At 39.0% G+C, this 21524-nt stretch overlaps 1 protein-coding gene across 1 annotated transcript in view; it reads right to left on the bottom strand.

Moving 5' to 3' along the window:
• MYO1B (myosin IB) overlaps nucleotides 1-21524 on the bottom strand; it is a 169958-nt gene that overhangs the window by 65160 nt on the left and 83274 nt on the right. Inside the window, exons 14-22 of the mRNA XM_089687686.1 lie at nucleotides 15432-15494; nucleotides 13988-14188; nucleotides 12571-12797; nucleotides 12209-12409; nucleotides 9094-9187; nucleotides 4728-4877; nucleotides 3950-4018; nucleotides 2926-3012; nucleotides 2568-2654 (exon numbers count right to left, since the gene is read on the bottom strand). Of these exons, the coding sequence (XP_089543812.1) occupies nucleotides 2568-2654; nucleotides 2926-3012; nucleotides 3950-4018; nucleotides 4728-4877; nucleotides 9094-9187; nucleotides 12209-12409; nucleotides 12571-12797; nucleotides 13988-14188; nucleotides 15432-15494 (1179 nt within the window). The remainder of the gene's footprint in view (nucleotides 1-2567; nucleotides 2655-2925; nucleotides 3013-3949; nucleotides 4019-4727; nucleotides 4878-9093; nucleotides 9188-12208; nucleotides 12410-12570; nucleotides 12798-13987; nucleotides 14189-15431; nucleotides 15495-21524) is intronic.

The following is a 21524-nucleotide window of genomic DNA, read 5'->3' as shown; positions in this document are numbered from 1 at the left end:
ACATTCATTTAGCCACTTACAACGTCCTAAATATCTCCTGTCTACCTGGTGCAGCACGCACCTCTGGTAGAATTTCTGTAAATATAACCTTGAGTTCCTCCAGACCCTATATTTATCTGCCAACATCTTAATAGAATTTAGAGCGTCATCTGTATTCCCTAAATGATGGAACTTAGTCCTTCCATACCACAATTTAATTCCACCTATTTAACTAAGAGAATTGATCTGATAGATGTTGGAAGGATGGATGAAACAAGCATTTACAAAGCTTCGACCCAGCCAAAAGGGGTATTTCAGTAAAATATCTAATATCTCAGTTCTGTAGTAAACAAAAAGCACAACACAGCTCCTAGAATTTCAATTGTAAAGACCTGTAATTTTATACACTGAAAAGATACCCAAGTTTATTGAAAAAGATGGGGCGCAATGTTCAAAGCCTCACCCCACTCCTAACAATCAATCAACGATCATCTTTTATTTTTAACTGCTCTCAGTGGAACTCTGATGGTTGTGCTAAATTATATGGCCCTTTGTATATTGTATTAAATATAGTAGCATAGCTTGATCTATAAGGATAAATCACACTTATTCTTGTTTCCCTGTAAAACATAATAAAATGTCATTCTTTGTGCTCCATTTATATTAGCTGCACCTGATTTCCAACACATCATGCCTCTAATAGTCAGCAACACACATTTGTGTTGGAGACCTTTGCCTTTCCTGGCATTGCCATCCTGTGGGGTTCTCATTTTTGCTGCCTGTCCACAGACTGTGCATTGTATTAGATGATTAGTGCACTGTATAGCTAAACCTTGCCAACACTGGGTACCCTAGAACTGAACTCTTAGGCAAGTAGGGTGGCAGTTCTGCCCTAGGCAATGATTCTAAATGCATTAGAGTGGGATGGGTGAGCCTCTCTGCCCTCAATCAACGATCATCTTTTATTTTTAACTTCTCTCAGTGGAACTCTGATGGTTGTTCTAAATTATATGGAACTTTGTATATTGTATTAAATATAGTTTGCATATCATAACTGATTCTCACACTTTTTTAATTAAATAAACCAAAGTAAGCATAGATGCTGAAAACTATGCAAGCACAAGCTACAAATCTTTAAAATATTTATATCATGACCTCATCTAATTTCTTTGTACTTAGTAAATGGTGCAAGTTATTATGATCTAGAACATAAGCCAAGACTCATTCATGATGTGTTTTGTGTTCCCACAATCTGTACTATGCATACTAGTGTACAAAGCATGCAGTCACCAGAAAACTATGAATGGTTCTGGGTGCACTCACCATGCAGAAAACACCACTACATGAAGCCTACTTACCTTCAGAAATATATTACCACTCCTGGTAAAGTGTAAGAAAATGTCTGATGTCATCACATACTAAAGCTTTTCTTGTGTAATAATATGCACAATAGATTTAAAATTAAAGATTATTAATTCCCCACTTCTTATATAACAATTAAAAAACAATTCCAGCAAAAAACAAAAACAAAACAAAAAAAAAAAACATTAACTGCTAGAATCTTTAAGATCTGCATTTCTACCTAGGGCCCCAGTGAGGATTATCAACCCTCACTCCCCAGTTCCTAATGGTGACCACTGTCTCTGGCACAGGATGAGAGGAAAAATTTCCTCAATTTGAACACCGCAATTAGAAAATAAATGGCAATGGTTCCAACTCTTACACATTCTGCTTAAGGCACCGTTCACATACAGATGATTTAGAATCGTGCGTAGAATTGCTGCCATTCTGCCCATGATTCCAAATTGTGCCAAAACTAGTGATGTTTATTTGGGTTCCACTCTTCCTGAATGGCACCCCAAATCTGGTGTGCTTTTGACATTCCACAAAATGCATAAGAATCGCAGCAAAACACGCATGTATAATCATGCCTGGCTCAGAACCAAAATTTGGTCCCTGGGCTTCTTTGGCGCACCGAACGTGCATAGGGCAGCCGAAAAACTGCCCTAGGCGTGACACGTGTTTCCACATGTGAATCGCACTCTTAAAATTGCTAGTGGAAACCCATGTTCCCACTAAGTTATATGTGAACCGGCTTAAAGCATTTTACTGGTGTCTGTGTCCTAGTTGGAATGGAATACCCTTGTGTTTTGTATGGAAGACAAGGTGTCACCAAGACAGGAAGTGAAGTAAAAACTCCCCTTCTAGAACACAGAGTAAAAAGAGCCTCACATAAAATATAATCCTTTCTCAATCTTTCCAAAACAAAGCAAAAAAACAAATCTCAGATAAAAACAATGCAAATGTTTTTTTGTCAATGATAGCACCATTAAGTGCATTCTTCAAAATGATACATGCATTTTGATTTTGTTTCTATAAAACTAGAAATAGGTTGTCTGTTATTTTCATTAAATGACAAACTAGCAGAAGCATGCAGCACCGATGCAGGACACAAATCAAGCTCTTGCTTTTTTATTAAAAATTGTTAAAAGAACTAGCATGCACTACCCTACATTACAGATGCTGTTAGCGATTATAAGCATTAGGTAGTGATTGTGAAGGTGGTTTTGGACGCATGCGTGTAATACCTTAAGTCCAAGCCAGTAAGCCCTTATAACATCAACAGCCTGTTTATTCCTAGCCTCTTCCTTCAGTCGTCTCAGTTCCCTTCGCGCCTGTGGTGCATTTGAAATTGAGGTTTAAAAAGCAGAAACTTTGAGAGGACCCAGCTGAATGTGACCCAGGAAAACAAGTAGTGAAGTGACTGGTGGGGAAGTAGAACAAGTAGTGAAGTGACTGGTGGGGAAGTAGAACTTGTTACAGCTGGTGTTTTGTGATAGCGATCATCTGGCTATATCATAAATAAGCAAGTACAATCTTTTACAACACAGTGTGGCCTAGATGCCATATTCCACAGCTGCAAAGAAATGTTGGGATGAGCCTTACTTGTGTTCCATGCCAATATGCTGCAATTGTAGTAGCTGCTTCATTGCAGAGCTTCTGATATTTAAGTTCTCGAAGTATCTTTCTTGCCTTTGAACATAAAAAAGTATAGCACTATTCAGACAAATTATTTAGGTGTGAAAATAATAATTATAATAATATAAATGAACACCCACACAGTAAGAGAAATGCGTACAGGATTTGTTGTTGTTCACCATTGAAAGTTATCTGAAGAAATCAATGTTCCTTTTATATACTGCAAGAAGCCAGATTCTCTTTTATTCTACCATACTATAGACAGACAATGTAAGATTTTTAGGAGATGCTAAGGGTTGAACAACTTCATATGACTTTTGCAATGCCATAACATTTATAAATATTACTTCTATATTTTAATTTAAACTCTGAAATCTGTGACAAAACTTCATCAGAAATGAGCTCACCTATTTTAAGAGCAATTTTTTTTTTTAAATTAAGTAACAAACACTTCATGCATGTCTTCTCGGAATGCATGAAGTTAAAAAATCTTGAGCCTTTACAACCACTTTAACTGTTGAATTTTTGTCATAAATGACTGGGTCAAAATGTTTCAAGGGCATTGACCCACTGTATTCATGGAATTCAAGTTTGGTTCGAAAGAGCATTTTATTTATATTATTTTTGTCTTTTTGGCCATATTCCTAACTATAAAGATCCAGCGTACATATCTCTGTTTAAAAGAATGAATAATCACTATTGTCCTTACAATACATTAAAGCAGAATTTTAGCAAAGCATGCAGTCAATACAGCTTTCCCCTAGCCACTGATCAAAGATTAATCTTTTTTTCTTTATGCTTTTCTTACTTAAAGTCACCTACAAATCTGTGGTCATTTGACCTACTTAGAGGTCTTTTGCTCCCTAAGGCTCTTTGGTGGACATAAAAGAAAGACACCCCTTCACCGTACTGCCGTGACATATTCTACTGCTGTATTTGCGTATATTCTTTACAAATAAGCCCCTTATAAAGCCAAAGTCCACTGGTGTACCTTCCATCCTCTGGTATAGGACTGCATCACAATGGTAGAACTTTTAATTCTCTTGTACTTGTTCTGTTGCTGTGTTGAGAAAAAGATAATGATACATCAGAAAATGATAAGCAGCACAAAACAATGATTTCATTAGGAGTTCCAACTGAACGATCAGATTTAACGACCATGGTAGAGAAAACACGATCTTCAACAACAGAGCATTTCCGAAAAGAGATCGTACAGTCTTCCCAAAACAGTTTTTTTCAACTGTTAATGAATTAGCAAATTTGCCAATTGTTTGAATAGCTAATTCTGAATGGTGTATTTTATCTAAAGAGACCCTGACAACACTTAGTAAGACTTTCAGGGGGGGGCACTAACAGCAAAAAAAACTGAACATAGGATTCTAATCCCTTACAACTCTTTCCAAAACACACAAAAGAAAAGGATTGACTAGAGATAAACTCAAGATCAAACATAGCCTATATTGATTATGAAACCTTTCCCTGTCAAAATTTGTCAAAACAGTTTTCAGCCAAGAATTTTTGGAAATACAGCCAAGGACAGCAGCAGAAACTAAACAATAGGAAACTGGTACAGTAATTCTAATAAAGTAAATTCTGATAAATAATGCTTTATGAGCAAAAGTCACATTTTAAAATCAAGCTCAACTAAAAATAATTCAAAACAAACCATAAATGTAGAACCTCTACTTTCTTTGAAATAGAAATTTGCAGCTTATGAAGAAGACTAATTCCAGAGGTAGGTTACATTGAAAAAGAAAACATTAACTTACAAGATAACGTCTGACCCATGCTGCCACCACTATCTGACTCTTCTTCATCAGAAGAAACTGTGTGCGACACTTCCATCCTCTATAGATTTTCTGGATAAGTGTTGCCAGGTCTTGTAGTCTTTCTTTTCTCAACTCCTCTAACTTAAACAACTGTAAAATATGAAATTAGACCTTGATGTATATTTAATGACGTTTAAGAACAGCAACTTGCACTAAAAGAATTTTGTTCAACAATTTTTATTTTTGGAGCATTTGATTTTCTAGTAAGTGGAATCAAATCAATAATTACTTTTTACTGTAGTGATGAGAAAAGGAACCAGGTGAAAATCTTTATTGAATGAATTCTAACTGTGAATGTGGTTTTGTTAAGAAGAATAGTACATATTGTCATGTGCATGTTCTAGGCACAACAAAACCTGTTTAACATGTCTGGAATTCCATTCAAGTAGCAGGTCTGGATGATATTTTCACTTAAAAAATGTATTGGAAGCAATACACCATAAAAATGACCATAAAACACCATTTCATAAGCATCAACAGATACACCGGAATACAAGAATGAAAATCAACAAAATGCAATATCCGTTGAATCAGTAATTATAATCAAACAGTGGCAGAAAACTTTAATGCTGATCAGATTTGCCAACAGAGATCAGGAGGTGTGTCCTGAAGTACCCCCAAATAACCTAAAGGAGGTGTCTTATTAGGTCTTAAGCACACTGCTGCTCCTAATATGAAATTTGTGAGGCGTTTGGCATTTTTTGCCTAAGCTTGTCCATGCACACATAGGCTTCTAGAGGAGTTTAGGAGCAGCAGAGTTTAGAGGCAGTTAAAGCTCCTTCTCCTGAACACAGAATTGCATTCAGGAGAGGAGCTTTTGGGGAAAAAAATTCCTATTGCCACTAAATGCACCTAAGTGCTAGTCACTTCAGCGTTTATTCATTTCAATGGTCAGAACAAATTAAAATTCTGACCAATTAAATAAACGCCCAACACTACCAAACTCTGTTAAACTCGCATAAACTTGTTTTAAAAAAATGCAGCTTAGGTACAATTTTAACGCAGATTTTATACTGTCAGGAGAAACAACAATTACAATAAACCAGCGTGCATAAGGCCTAAGTTAATCATGGCTTCCACTTGACCTGAGGTTTTGGGAAAGAGCCATGAATGAGGTGATAAGACATATTCCATTACCAGTAGTTATTAGTTTACAGTATGCCAGTGTGATCACTGAAGAAGGAAGGTATATGAGTAAGTGGGCTAATGAGAGGTCCAGTGTTACATTAGTCAGTTGGTAGACTAACCCTGCCGCAAATCATCTGATATGAGCAAATCCAAAAAAATACATTTCAGGGTACTGGGCTCTATAATGCCTTTTCCATCAAACCCACGACACATGAAGTCTATGAGGAATAAAGTACCACAGAATCAACAATTTGAAGGCAATCACATGAACCGTTAGGGTGCATGAGCTAAAAATCAATTACCAATGTTGGGACTAAGATACAGTATGGATGTAATTTTAAGGGCTTTAAAATAAAATCAGTTGAGTCAATGATGGTGAGTCATCATTGGTGTCAGAGCGAGGAATCGTGCCCCATCATTGGTGTCAGTGGGAGGAATAGCACCCCATCATTGTAATACCATACTGAAATACCATACCATATTGAAATCAAATCTGATGTTTTTTCATTTTTATTTGGTGTGCGTTGGAAGAGGGGTAGTCTTATACGGCGAGTATAGCCCAAACCCCTATATTTTAACAGGAAAAGTAGGGGGTCGTCTTATACACCCAGTCGTCTTATACGCCATAAAATACGGTATATATGGACCCAACTGTATTTGAAAGGATTTGTTTCATCTCTGTGTATTACATGAGGCCGGTCACTTTACTGGACGTATGTAAGGGTTTACAACCACTAAGCCATTCAGAATTACCTGATTCTTGAGAATTGATTTGAATGTAAGACCAAAGACTAATACATTTTTTTAGATTCTTCTTTTAGTAAAACTAGGTTATAAACTTTGCTGCCTTCACACTGAAGAACAGAAAGGCCCCTAGTTTTAGACCAAGAAGCATTTGTGTGTCTGTGGTATGTTCAAGATGTTGCAAACTCTACATACATACCCAGTGAAGTGACTAGCCTCAGGTGATACACAAGGTTAAACAAATCCTCGTACACACGTTGTACCTGTTTATCTGCAGACCTCTCTTCTCTAACAGCCCTTCAAAGTGCAGAATTTATACAGCTTGTCTGAGATTTTAGAAAGCAGGGGGAGGGGAGCTGAAGTTACATTCGGCAGAGTTTAGTCGGGGGGGGGGGGGGGGCGGAAGGGGATAGTATATACAGTTGTGTTCAAAATAATAGCAGTGTGTTGAAAAAAGTGAATAAAGCTCAAAATCCTTCTAATAGCTTTTATTTCCATACACACAAATGCATTGGGAACACTACACATTCTATTCCAAATCAAAACATGAAGAAAAATGTATCAAATTTGTGTTGTTCCTCTAAAAAAAAAAATTGAAGAAAAGTGAATATTAGACTGTTCAAAAAAATAGTAATGTTTTGTACTCTTCTTTACAAACTCAAACATTCACTATATAAACTGAAAAATGTTTGAAAATTTTGCTTTCCTTTGAATCACTTAATTAATATTTAGTTGTATAAGCACTGTTTCTGAGAACTGCTGTACATCTCTGTTGCGTGGAGTCAACCAACTTCTGGCACCTATGAACTGGTATTCCAGCCCAGGATGAATGGACTACATTCCACAGTTCTTCTCTATTTCTTGGTTTTGCCTCAGAAACTGCATTTGTGATGTCACCCCACAAGTTTTCTATTGGATTAAGATCCGGGGATTGGGCTGGCCACTCCATAACGTCAATCTTGTTCGCCTGGAACCAAGATGTTGCACGTTTACTGGTGTGTTTGGGGTCGTTGTCTTGTTGGAACACCCATTTCAAGGGCATTTCCTCTTCAGCATAAGGCAGCATGACCTCTTCAAGTATTCTGATGTATTCAAACTGATCCATGATCCCTGGTATGCGATAAATAGGCCCAACACCGTAGTATGAGAAACATCCCCATATCATGATGCTTGCGCAACCATGCTTCACTGTCTTCACAGTTTACTGTGGCTTGAATTCAGTGTTTGGGGGTCATCTGACAAACTGTCTCCGGCCACTAGACCCAAAAAGAACAATCTTACTTTCATCAGTCCACAAAATGTTGCGCCATTTCTCTTTAGGCCAGTCAATGTGCTCTTTGGCAAATTGTAACCTCTTCAGCACATGTCTTTTTTCAACAGTGGGACTTTGCGGGGGCTTCTTGCAGATAGCTTGGCTTCACATAGGCGTCTTCTAATTGTAACAGTACTCACAGGTAACTTTAGACCTTCTTTGATCTTCCTGGAGCTGATTGTTGGCTGAGTCCTTGCCATTTTGGCTATTCTTCTATCCATTCAAACGGTAGTTTTTCGCTTTCTTCTACGTCTTTCAGGTTTTGGTTGCCATTTTAAAGCATTTGCGATCATTGAGCAGCCTATCATTTTCTGCACTTCTTTATATGTTTTCCCCTCTCCAATCAACTTTTTAATCAAGGCACGCTGTTCTTCTGAACAATGTCTGGAATGACCCATTTTTCTCAGAATTCCAGAGAGAAATACATTGTAACCAGCATGGACAACATTTGCTGCCTTCCTTCCTTAAATAAGGGCAATAATTGCCACCTGTTTTTCAAAGAATGAATGACCTCACTAATAGCACTCCACACTGCTATTATTTTGAACATGCCCCTTTCAATTAGTGATTCAATTACACAGAATCAGCAGCATGCATGTCATGACTGTTGGGTCTGTTGGATTTCTATTACTCTACTACACCTGCTAGTAAATTATTTGCCATGTAGAAATATCATTTCTACCAAAAACAGTGATTGATCAGGTTAGTGATTTCTGACTGCTATTATCTTGAACACAACTGTATATGGATTGTAATGAAATAGTATCGATGTGATTAATTTATTTTAAGAACTTAAAACTTAATAAAAGATATAAATAAATTTAAAAAAAAATTGCATGCTGTGTGCTGGAGTTCTCTCCCGTCACCTCTTTTCCCTTGGTGTCAGAAAAACCTGTCAGAAATGACTCATGCAGATAGCAGAGGAACGAGGCAGCAGACAGAATCAACACTAGTGCTTTGGATTGAGGCAAACACACACTATAGAGGGATATGCATTGTTCACATCACATGTCAGAGGTTTAGTGACTTTAAGTGTCAGACATAGTACAGCTACAAACAAAACATTTATTTGTCTTTACATTTATCATGCAGATTTTATAGTGAGTCAAAAATCAGAAATACCGTTCGTGGATTGCGGATGAAAATTTTTGATCTTCCAAAGGAAAATTCTTCTTTGGGAATTTCTAAGTCATTGAGTAATACTTCTACACCAACTCTATAAGCAGAAAAGAAAAAAAATCAATAAATTTTTTGTGAACCGCCAAAAGCAGGCCATACAACCAATCAGAATCAAATGGATCAGACCCTGTCTTCACACAAAGTGTAGATCTACCATCCAGTTAAAACCAGCTGTCTCTGATCATTGTACTTACTAAAAATGTTTAACCTTAAGGCCCCATTCACATTAGGTGAATTGGAATTGCCACAATTCTGCCCGCAATTCCCAATTCATTTATTTCAGGTACTGTCAATTTATGCAGCGCCTTACATATCTATATTGTACATTCACATTAGTCCCTGCTCTCAAGGAGCTTACAATCTAAGGTTCCTTATTCACATTCATACATACACATCACAGAAAAATGTGCAATGTGTGTTTAGATGCCATTACTGGGTGTGACAATCAAGCAAAGCTTGTCATCCACAAAAGGAGCAGGAACTTCTTTTTGCTGAAAAACAAGCATAGGATAGCCCATGGAAGTGAATGGGCTGCCCACATAGAAACATGTGTAAATCACACTTTAAAAATCACAAGCAGAAACACTAGTTCCCGCTAACGCAAGATCTGAACGGGGCCTAAAAGTGAAAATGAAGGCAGTCACCAAATCTGAGCACACTGCTTAGCTGAAATCGCAAACAATGTTATCAGTGTTGCCAGCTATCTTCTGTGAACTACACAAGTTGTGAACGCCTGCCTATATAACAGAGATGAGGAGAGGGGGGAAGGTTTTTTTTAAATCCAAATCAGTACGGCCTAGGGTCACAGTGCTGCACAGCCATAGATTCAGTACGGAGTGTGAGTGTTGTCAACCCAGGACAGGAAGTGTTTTACTAGGAGGGTTAACAAGAGAAAATAAATGAAAAAAAATTGAAATTTTAAAAAAAATGTTGCCACCAAATCTAAATAATAGTAAGCTGCAATATTTGCATTACAGTAAATTGGATTTGACACAATTGGTTTATTTGTGTGATATACAAGATACAATGTCCAGTACATAATCATTCCAGACCTGAAAGTCTCACACGTGTGGTATCACCATACTCAGAATGTGTTTGGGGTTGTAAATCTGACGCGTTTCGAGGACTTGCCTCGTTACTTTGTCTTCTTTCTCTCCGCTCCTTTCTTTCCTCTTTCCTAGTCAGTCTTCAGGTTATTTGTGCTGATTGTGATTTCTGTTTTGAGTCCCATACCAGCAATACTGCACCCATGTGCTGGACTCCTTTGAGAGCCCTGCGTGTTAAGTGCCTCTCTGTACTCCTTCTTCTATTCACCTCGCACTCTGTATGCTGATTCTGCAACAATTTTTCCCGAGAGTCTATTCTGTTATTAGTCTGTAAATGTCTATCATTTTTGCAATTTATTGCCTTTTCTTTCTGTACGGTACTTATGTATGCAGTTAATTTTTCGTGTTTTCTCATTAGTACATATTCTGTATTATCCATCGAATCTTTTGCATGTTATATTTCTGGTGATTTGGGTTTTTTTTGGTGCCCCAAAGCACCTTGCCCCCCATGCTGATGAGGCTCTTTTCCCCACAACCCTGTCTCGGTAGTTGAGGGTGTGCGGGATGTGACTTGTGAGAATCTTTTTTTAGTTTTTTTAATAAAGGACTTGTCAAGAACTTTTGTTGTGTTTTTACTCTTTTAACACTTTATTGGTGAATGAGAAGGGGTACTACCCCATAATCATTCGCAGGGAAGGGGGGGTGGCATCTCAGGGCCCCCTTGTTAAAAGGGGGCTTCCATATTCCAATAAGTCACCCCAACAACCACCGACCAGGGTTGTGGGGAAGAGGCCCTTGTCTCCTTGCCTCCCCTGTCTCAAAGTACACCCCCCCAGCATGTTGAGGGTATGTGGCCTGGTATGGTTTTGGGCGGGTGGCAGGGGGTTCGCTCGCTTGTCTCCCCCCCCCCTCCCCCCTGGCCTGCCGGACTGCATGCTCAGATGAGAGTTTTGTATTTTTATTTGACGTGGGGTTCCCCTTAAAATCCATACCAGACCCAAAGGGCCTGGTAAGGATAGGGTGAGGGGGGGGCCTACACAGGTTTCCTCCCAAATTTTTAATTACATGCATTTTTTTTTGCATTCAGCTCTCAGCGTGGAACCCAGCTGACGAGTCATCGGTTGTTAAGAATGTGGTGGCCAGCTTTTGGAATCCTTACAAAAAGCAGCCAGCTTTTGGAATCCTTACAAAATGAATAAACCAAATGAAAGCAAACTAATCTTTCCTTAAAAAAAAACAAAAAAAAAAAAACGCAAAACACAAAAGTAGTGTGAAAAAACATATCAAAAACTTGTGGAAAAACACACCACAAAAACGGATCAAATGCACACTGAATTGGTGTGAACTGAGCCTTAAGGTGGTTCCACTGAGCTTTGCATTGGTTTAGTAAAGGACTTTATGGTTCCTTTATATCCACCTTACCAGATTATACATTTTGCAGCCAAGAGCCCAAATGTTGCTATACAGACAGATTCTCCTGCCTATCTAAAGTTGGATATGCATGGCTCAAAAATTCATTCTGTGTGTGGCCCTCCCTGTCCACCAAAAGTCAATCGGTAGACAGCTGGAAAACTTTAATTCAATCAATCAGCGGCAGTGCTGATCAGTGTATTCTGTCAGGTGATTAATTGCACTGTCAAAATACACTAGCACCTCAGGAATGATTCCTTCATTTACCTCACATGTGTGGATGGGGCAATTTATCGAATGAAAATAAATAACCCAATACCCAACTTGGTTACTGTAAATAGGCTAAAAATTGACAGATTATCTTGTTCACATGTATGACCTGCCCATTTGGATATGCATATTAATTAAACACACAGCAACTGATTGGGGCATTCAAAATAATTAATCACAACACTCTAGCTTAATTATCAACTTAATGTTAGAAAGAAAAGGTTACAAACAGGACATAGGTCACTGTTTACATATATTACCTTTTTGTACTTGCAGTATATTTGTGAATATGATATTTCATAGGTACATTAAAAAAAAAAAAAAAAACATACCTTGCCGGTCCTTTCCAGTGTGGCCATGTCTGTTTACAGAGCATCTTGTATCTTTCAAGACAAGGATCATATGGTTGCCTGAAGGCATATCCTGCTCTTCTGACCCGGACATTTTCAAGCAGACCCAGGTAACTAACTTGGTGTCGCACAAGAGCATCATTGAAAATATGGGCTGCCTTCTTGTCATTTGGTTTAATACATCTGAAAAGGTAACAGATTCTGACTATTACAAGTACAGTAATCAATGATTAAGGTGTATTTACTGTATATTTAAGATGTGATATTTACTGTACATGTTAAATTATCCTATACTAGCAAGGTAGTTAAAAATTTGCTTATATTTTTCAAAATGAGTGACCTACCGGATATAGTTAGGATTCTTTGTTTGCAAGTTTTTCATCAGAGTTGATACTGAAGCCTTGAACTGTGAACCAGCAGTCGGTGGCCTTTTGAGGTTAATCTTGGCTGGGTTTCCCTCTGGGAACATATCCTTGATAAGGCCATGGTTTGCTTTCCACATAGCTTGTGAGAGGTCACGGTACAACAAGTCATTGTTCTTATCAACAAAGCCTTCTACCTCATACATAACCTGGAAAACAAATTAATGAGTACTGTAATAGGAGGACAGAAAAACTTTTGCTTATTTCCAGGATGGGAGATAAATTTATCCCAGGTTTCAGCCATCCATAGATGGATAAAATTCAGCAGGTTCAAAATTCAGCCAATTCATCCATAGGCAGGCTGGTTGTACAGAAGTCAGTCTTTTAATTGGCTTCCGTACAACCAACCTGCTGGAAAATGTTTGCTCCATCAGTGCCACCAGCTAAAGCGGATAGTGCTGATGATTGTATTCTGATGACTGGGAAGCATTAGTGTTGTCTGAATAGCTCCAATGAGAGGGACTTCCCAAGTGGGGGAATCGATTCATTTTCTTTCATTCATTCCGCTGGTTGAAAGAAAATGAATCATGTATGAATGAAGGTAAAAAAAAACCTGTATGTAGCAGCCACCACCCCCCACACCCCCTCAATACTTACCTGAATCCCATCTCGATCCAGCGACATGCACAAGACCTTCGGCTGTCCCAGGTTTCTACCTTCTCGTTGGCTGAGACAGCAGTGGGAGCCATTGACTCCTGCTGCTGTCAATCACAGCCAGTAAGCATATGAGGGGAGAGAGGGGGAAGGGCCGAGTTACTTCTGTGTGCGAAAGGACACAGCAGCGGCTCGGGAGTGAGCCTGCTCAGGTGCCCCATAGCAAGCTGTTTGCTAAGGGGGCACTGAGCAGGGGTAAGGGTCCAGAAGCGCTGGCGGGGGACCCAAGCAGAGGAGGATTGGGGCTGCTGTGCAGAAAACCACTGCACAGAGCAGGTAAGTATGACATGTATGTTATTAAAGAAAAAAAAAAATCTGCCTGTACAATCACTTTAAGTAACTCAAAAAAAAAAAAAAGAAACAATTTAAAGTGTATGTAAAGTGGATGCAAACCCTGACACTGAATCAAGTAAAATAAAAGAAAACTAAATCTTGGACAGAAAAAAAGAAAAACAGAAAAAAACACTAATCTAACCACCACATCCAAGGACTGGAAAGCTGCAATGTATTATATTTGGGTTCATGAGTTTAGATACAGCTTTTAAATAAAACTGCTAATGTAAAAATGCACACATTATAAATACTGTAAATTCTTGCTCTTGTTTGTATTTGTGTGTGTTCCTGTGCGCCTATAATGCTCTAAGAATGGATTAAAACACTTGATAAATTCTTTTAGTAGTAATACCTTGCCAGCATAATGCTGAATCCTAAAGCAGCTGTGTGGCAGAGACGTATCATTCAGGAAACGTGAAGATTTGCTCATTCGACTTTCAAAATGCTGGTGTGTAGCACAAATTTGATTCAGTTTCTCTAGGAATGTGTCATCAGTAACTGTGCCGGGTCGCAGACATTCTTCATCCAGCATAGCCAGAATTCCATTTTGATTCTGCAAACAAGTCATACAAACATACACTGTGATCATGTATTTGCAATGTTCATATTAATTGGTACTGTGCAACCTGAGGGTCACCGGGGTCTTGGAATTTGTGGAATGTATCTTTCAGTTAGCAAATTGCTGACTCTGCTAATAATTTCTATTGAGTACAGCTTCACTTCTGGTTCCTGACAAATGGTAAAGACGGATACATATAGAACCCTTAATAAGTACACACATAGGGGGAGATTTACTAAAACTGGTGCACACAGACTTTTCTGTAGCTGTACATGGTAGCTCAAGCTTAATTGAACAAACTGAAGTTAGGATTGATTGGCTAGCTGTACCAGGATTAGGATTGATATACTGTATTTAGGATTGATAGCTGTACCAGATTCAGTGTGCACCAATTTTAGTAAATGCCCCTCATAGTGTCCTAGCATTGATGAAAATTTCACTGCTAAAGTCATTCTCATGATGAATCACCAGTTTATTTAATTTAAAGGAACACTCCAATCAAAAATATTCTAAATGTGTACTGAGACAAAGAGAAATCTAGAATTTACTGCACCAAACATTTAGTGTCAAGAACAATGAATACAAATAATGCTGCATGTCAAGTTTCTGTAAGAGAATACATACATCTTTATTAAACGCTAACAGTTTAAATTATGAACAAAAAATCATAAGCAGCAGCTTATGGATATCAATAATAAAATCTACATCAACCAGGACTATTCAGCAAACACTGACAGCATGCAGGCAGTTAAAAAAGCGATAGTTATAAGCAGTATTCAGCAATCACTTTACAACAATCAGTGCAAGGAAACAGATCTGGGAAGTGGTGGCTATGGCTTAGGTCAGGGGTGGGCAACTGTGGCCCTCCAGCTGTTGTAGAACTACAAGTCCCATGAGGCATTGCAAAACTGACAGTTACAAGCATGACTACTAAAGGCAGAGGCATGATGGGACTTGTAGTTCACCAACAGCTGGAGGGCCACAGTTGCCCACCCCTGGCTTAGGTAATTTACATACACTCATATTAAATATCCATTCTTTTTGCACAGCTGTTTTTTACAGAGATAAGAAAGAAAACACTTAGATGAACTTGAAGATTATTATGTGCAGTGACAGATTATCAATGAAAATGCAAATTGTTTAATTTATTAATACAGATTATTGCTAACACTAGTTATATTTATAATTACTAACTTTTAGCCCTTTTCTGATGTTTATAAGATTGGTCAATACTTACATTTTCAATTAGATCACAAATAATAGCATTGTTGAAGTATTCAATATGAGTCCACTCAATACCCTAAAATTGCAAAAAGTAAATCATTAGTTCCATTTTGGAAAAGGAAAAAACAACAACTTTAGGTATACTTTATGTACTTCCTATTACCAAGCTGTCACATAAATCTGTGCAAACATCCTTATTTTCTAGCTCTGCTGTTACCGTGATGTGTTACAATGCAGCTTTATTAAATAGTTAATTTCTTATGGAGTTTAAATGTAGTATCCTATTCATTAACTGTTTGACCATATTGGGTGCCCTTGAACAGCTTCTAGACTTGGTCTCCCTTCCTTTCCCTCAACTGTGTCAAATTCCCATGCACTTGAGTGGAAGAAAGCCAGAGTCTAAGGCAGTAAATATTTCTCATAGTTATGTTAGGTATGTCCTTGTTCTAGACACAGATGCAAGTCTAGCTTGAATATTTAAAATAAGTAAACAATTGTAAATAGTTCTTGCTGTTGCTTTGAAATGTTTTTAAACTATAGACTTTCATTTGGTCCGTTTCTTTCACAGAAAGGAGAAAAAAAATTCTATGCAAACACCTAGAAAGTTGTCCAAGTGAAAACATTATGCAGATTTTTTTTTTTCAATAGGCAGCATCAGCAACGGAGATGATGCAGTAATTGGGTCATGGGTTCAATTCCCAACCATGGCGCCTCAGGCATGGAGTTTCCATGTTCTCCCTGTGTTCGCGTGGGTTTCCTCCGGGTACTCCGGTTTCCTCTCACACTCCAAAGACATGCTGGTAGGTTAATTGACTCCTGTCTAAATTGTCCTAGTTTCATCCCTGGCCATGTGGGATCTCCTGCATGGTAGGGGTTGGGGAAAGACCTGCAACCTACCCTGTAAAATAATTGCTAAGAGAATTCATGGAAAAAGTTGCTTACGAGTGACGGTCCATGCAATCGCCAAGGGTCAAATACGAGTGAATGGATATATATATATATATATATATATATATATATATATATACACACACACACACATACACCTCAAAAAAAATTAAAGGAACACTTTTTAATCAGAGTATAGCATCAAGCAACTTAAACTCCTGGGATATTGAGGGGGTTGTTAATCAGTTTCAGCTGCTTTGGTGTTAAGAAATTAACAAAAGCTGTACTAAGTGGGTAACAATGAGTCAACCACCAAAACAGGAATGGTTTTACAGGTGGAGGCCACTGACAGTTTTTTCCCTACTCATCTTTTCTGACTGTTTTTCACTAGTTTTGCATTTGGCTAGGGTCAGGGTCACTACTGGTGGCCTGAGAGGCCGATGTCCACTAGTGGGCCCTGTGCTCACTGCCCGGCACCATAGAGCTCGATTGGCATTTGCCACTGAAAACCAGAATTGACAGGTGCGCTACGGGCACCCTGTGCTTTTCACAAATGAGAGCAGGTTCACCCTGAGCACATGTGATAGACGTGAAAGGGTCTTGAGAAGGCGTGGAGAACATTATGCTGCCTATAATATCATTCAGCATGACCGTTTTGGTGGTGGGTCAGTGATGGTCTGGGAAGGCATATTCATTGAGGGATGCACAGACCTCTACAGGATTCATTGTTTAACCCTATGCTGGCGCAGTGGGCTCTAGATTCTTCCTGGTGGACGACAATGCCCGGCCTCATGTGGCGAGAGTATGCAGGCAGTTCCTGGAGGATAAAGGAATTGATACCATTAAATGGCCCCCACGCTCGCCTAACCTAAATCCAATATAGCACCTCTGGGATATCATGTTTCGGTCCATCCGACGTCGCCAGATTGCACCTCAGACTGTCCAGGAGCTCAGTGATGCCCTGGTCTAGATCTGGGAGGAAATACCCCAGAACACCATCCGTAGTCTCATTAGGAGCATGCCCCGACATTGTCAGCCATGCATACAAGCATGTGGGGGCCATACTGAGTACCATTTTGAGTTGCTGCAATGAAATTATGGGGGGGCCTACTGAGTACCATTTTGAGTTGCTGCAATGAAATTTTGGCAAAATGGACTAGCCTGTTGCATCATTTTTTCACTTTGATTTTCAGGGTATCTTTGAATTCAGTCCTCTGTCGGTTGATAATTTTCATTTCCATCAAACAATGGGGCATCCTTACATTCCTAACACATTACCCAGTCCATATCGATATAGAAATCCAGCATATGTTTCCCCATTGAGACCTGATGTTTTCAAAGTGTTCCTTAAATTTTTTTTTAGATATATATATATATATATTTTTTTTTTTTTTTTTCTTTTGATGAAAGGCGGCAGCACAGTGGCAGAGCTTACAAACAACCCAGTATGGCAAAAGGGGCAAATAATACAATTATGTGTTATCTACAGTGCTAACATGGTGTACATAGTTTGTATTAGTATCCTTTTAAGATAATAATATAGCGGTCTGTAAGTATGGGGATTTTTTGCTCTAATCTCAGGTCTTCATATTAATCCAGGAAAATCACAAGCTCTTTCGGTGTCCCTTACACCGCATACATTACAAGCCCTTCGTCAAACTTTTCCATTTCAATGGCTCAATTCACTGCCATATTTAGGTATCCAGCTCTCTCCTACTTATGAAGGCCTTTATCAGGCTAATTTCCCCCCTTTGTTTAAAGTGTTGTCGGATTTGTTGGCCTCATGGAGCCATGTTCCGTTATCCTGGTTCGGTAGAATCAATGCAATCCGTATGACATGCTTACCTAAGCTATTATACTTTTTCAGAGTTCTACCAATCCCTATACCCCCCATATACTCCGAATCCAACAGCGGAATATTCTTCGTTTTATCTAAAGTTCTTCCCAGCCTCGCCTCAACAAGCAATTAATGTTCACCAGCAAAGCTCAAGGAGGCCTCTTGGTCCCTAATCTTCAAGCCTACTATCTTGCAGCCAAACTTGCTTCTATTCCCCATTTACATGAGACTCTCCATTTGCCCCTATGGGCCACAATCGATATGGTTGCCTCTTATCCGACTCCCTTGCCTTCTCTACTGTGGCTCCCTTCTGCCCATCGCCCTAGGTCCCTCCTTGTTGCACACTCTCAGGCTCTGGGATTCGATCAAATATTCTGCTGGTTTGATTTTGCCTCATTTGCCTCTATTACGCCTCTTCTGATGTCCATTGTTTCCTCCTGGATTGGACCAACCAGGCAAATTTTCCTGGTGGACAGAACATGGGTTTTTAAATATGGATAAATCAGTGAGCACTCTCAATATAAGCAGCTGTTGCACTAAAGGTAACCAGATAAAACCTCAATCATAAATATAAATCCAAGTGCAGCGCTAATAAATATATTATTGGTAATAATGTCCATATAGGCGACCAAATAAATGTATAAATAAGATATAATGAATAAAAGAATAAAGTGTCAACTGTCAAGTGACAAACCTAGGTTATAACTGCACTTTTACACCATAGTGCGGATGACCCTACTACTTTTTTTTCATTCTCTCTTTCTTCTCTCTTCTGGCTTTCTTCTATTTTATCCTGTTGATTCTTTTCTTACTACAAAAGTATTTCTTTGTCTTATCTTATCATCGTTAAACTGGCTTTAAGGTCAAATGAACACAGTAACTCCATGTGATGTTTTTCTTTTCTTATATGGTAGGGCTTGCTGCCCTTGGGTTATTCCCCAATTTTCTTAAGTTGTTACTGGTTTTTATTGCTGAATTTCAAAAATGTCAGAACACCATTTCTACAATTGGTTTCACTCCTCTGCATCCACCACACGTGTATTGTCATTTCTAATATTTTGTCATGACTGGCTGGGTGTGATGACATCAGGAACAGTCCACCACACAAGACTGCTAAACCTCGGGGGGCAGGAGTGGTAGGTATGAGTCTTGCACTGGGAGGATCAGTGAATTAGGTAACTATACCGCTGCTCTGCTGACCCCTAGACAAAAACAAGCAGTTAATCCAAGCAGTGCAGACACAGCCCCAATGCATGAGACAAACAAAGTTTTTCCTAGAGTTCTGCTTTAAGTCCTTTTTACCTTTTACTGCTGAACTAAATTCTAGGGTTTAGGGGGTGCAAAATACCCAAAATTTGGAAAGGTATTTAAGGTGGTAGTAGGCCCTTTAAGAGCAGCCACTTGGCAATAGCTGGTCCTGTGAGATCAGGAAGGTCTATATGACCCTGTATGAGCAGTCAAATCAAGTTGTTCCTAGACCCTCAGATAGAAGTCAGAAATACTCTGATTTGTGAGAGATGAACTCTTCTTACAATGTCCAGATGGTGGCTTCTACCAGCTTCTTTGTGACAATCTTCAGCAAGAAGATCCTATTCCACCTCCATTGCCTTCAAATATCCACTCAAGAAGGTAGCTTAGGTTTTTAGGCTCCTGGCACAGACACCAGTGTGAGGCAAGGGGCAAGTGTAGAAACACTCTACACATACATTCTGCCCAGGAGGAAAGAGAACGCTCCGGAAGGTGACCCAAATACTTATTTTCCAATACAATAGCTATAAACAAGGACCGCAGAGATTGATTGAGCCAAATAAATATTCTTAAAGTGTTACTAAACCCAGGACCCTGCATCCGCTATATCTGGTCTCCCACAGTAAAACAACTGTAATTATTGGAAATGCAATTATTTTAGTAAATATAAACTGTTAAATACCTTTTCTCATCAGAAGGTGGAGCAGTCTTGTGGCTTCTATCAGTGTTCAGCCAAGCACTAGATAAAGCTTGCAGGAGGAGTTTTCTTTCTGCTCTAGGAGGATACAAAACCCCTGACCTCTGTCTGACTAGTGCTGATTGGCCTTGTGCTGATCACATGCACTCTCCCAAGAAAACAAAAACTCTCTAGCAATACACACCAAATTGAGCATGTGCAAAATGCCTACAGTTCAGTCTGTCTTATCAGGAGATAAGAGGTGGTCGCTTGAAAAAGGGGAGGAACAGAGAAAAAAGGATCAAATGGCCTTTTTACACAATGCAGGGGATTAACCGCTTAGGTTCCACAGTGAGTATAACAAGCATGCTTTACTGTATATTCAGGTTGATTTTACTGTTGTAGGTTTAGTAACATTTTAACTCAGTGTTTGTTCTTCTCACTCCTACTGGAACCTCCTTATGGCGATTTTGAATTGCGGGCAGAATCGCTGCGATTCTGCCCGCGATTCCAAATCACACTGAAATTGTGGCAAAATGCAACACGTGTGTTAAGGTGCCACTAATTTTCAATGGCAGCTCAAATGCAATGTGGTTTTGTTGCGATTGTCACGCAGCAATCTACATCACGCAAAGCTTGTCGCCCAAAAAGGAGCAGGGGGAAAAGCTACCTGCAATGCAGTTTGGCACAATTGTTGTGAAACAACTGCAACAAAAGTGCTTCGTGTTTGAGGTACCATTCACAATGAATGCCACCTAAACATGTGTGCTCTGTTTTGCCAAGATTGTAGTGTGATTTGGAATTGAGGACAGAATTTCTGCGATTCTGCCCACAATTCAAAATTGCAAATTGTGAATGCAGCCTTAAAGTTACAGACAGATTCAAACAGCTGAGATTAGGGAAGACCTGCAGATCCTAGAAAAAGGCTACAGCCTAGCAAAAACACTCTAAATAGTATATTTAACAGACTTAAAGGCAGCAAATAAGAAGAGTTAATTGTTCAGGCTGACACACACTTTAAAAAAAATGATTGCTTTACATTTCTGCATTCTGGGTTCAAATCCTGTCAGGGACATTATCTGGAGCTTGTATATTTTCCCTGTGTTTGTGGGAGTTTCCTACAGTCCCCCTCATTTGCAACCAAAAAAAGGGTTAATACTTTGTTTCTGTTTGCTACAAGTTCCCATTTATATAATATAAAAAACATGATTTTTGACTTGACCGCAAAAAAATCCTATACTAGGGAGTAAATTTCGGGACACAGGATGAAGTACTTCAACTACATTGGGTTATGCTGCTGCCTTCAGCAGACAGCGCACTGGCTAAGCATAGCTGTAAGGACAGTCCAGTATAAACCCTCCCATTCCCAGCATGCCTTGTTTTTTTTAGCAAAAAATAATAAGCGTGGATCATAAGAATAGAGCAGGACAGGTGTCCCATAAGATATTTCAAGAAAA

This window comes from Staurois parvus, unplaced genomic scaffold, assembly GCF_062004578.1.
Source record: "Staurois parvus isolate SC_StPar_1 unplaced genomic scaffold, SC_StPar_1.0 ptg000434l, whole genome shotgun sequence".
Lineage (NCBI taxonomy): Eukaryota > Metazoa > Chordata > Amphibia > Anura > Ranidae > Staurois > Staurois parvus.
This window is presented reverse-complemented; position numbering and strand designations above follow the sequence as displayed.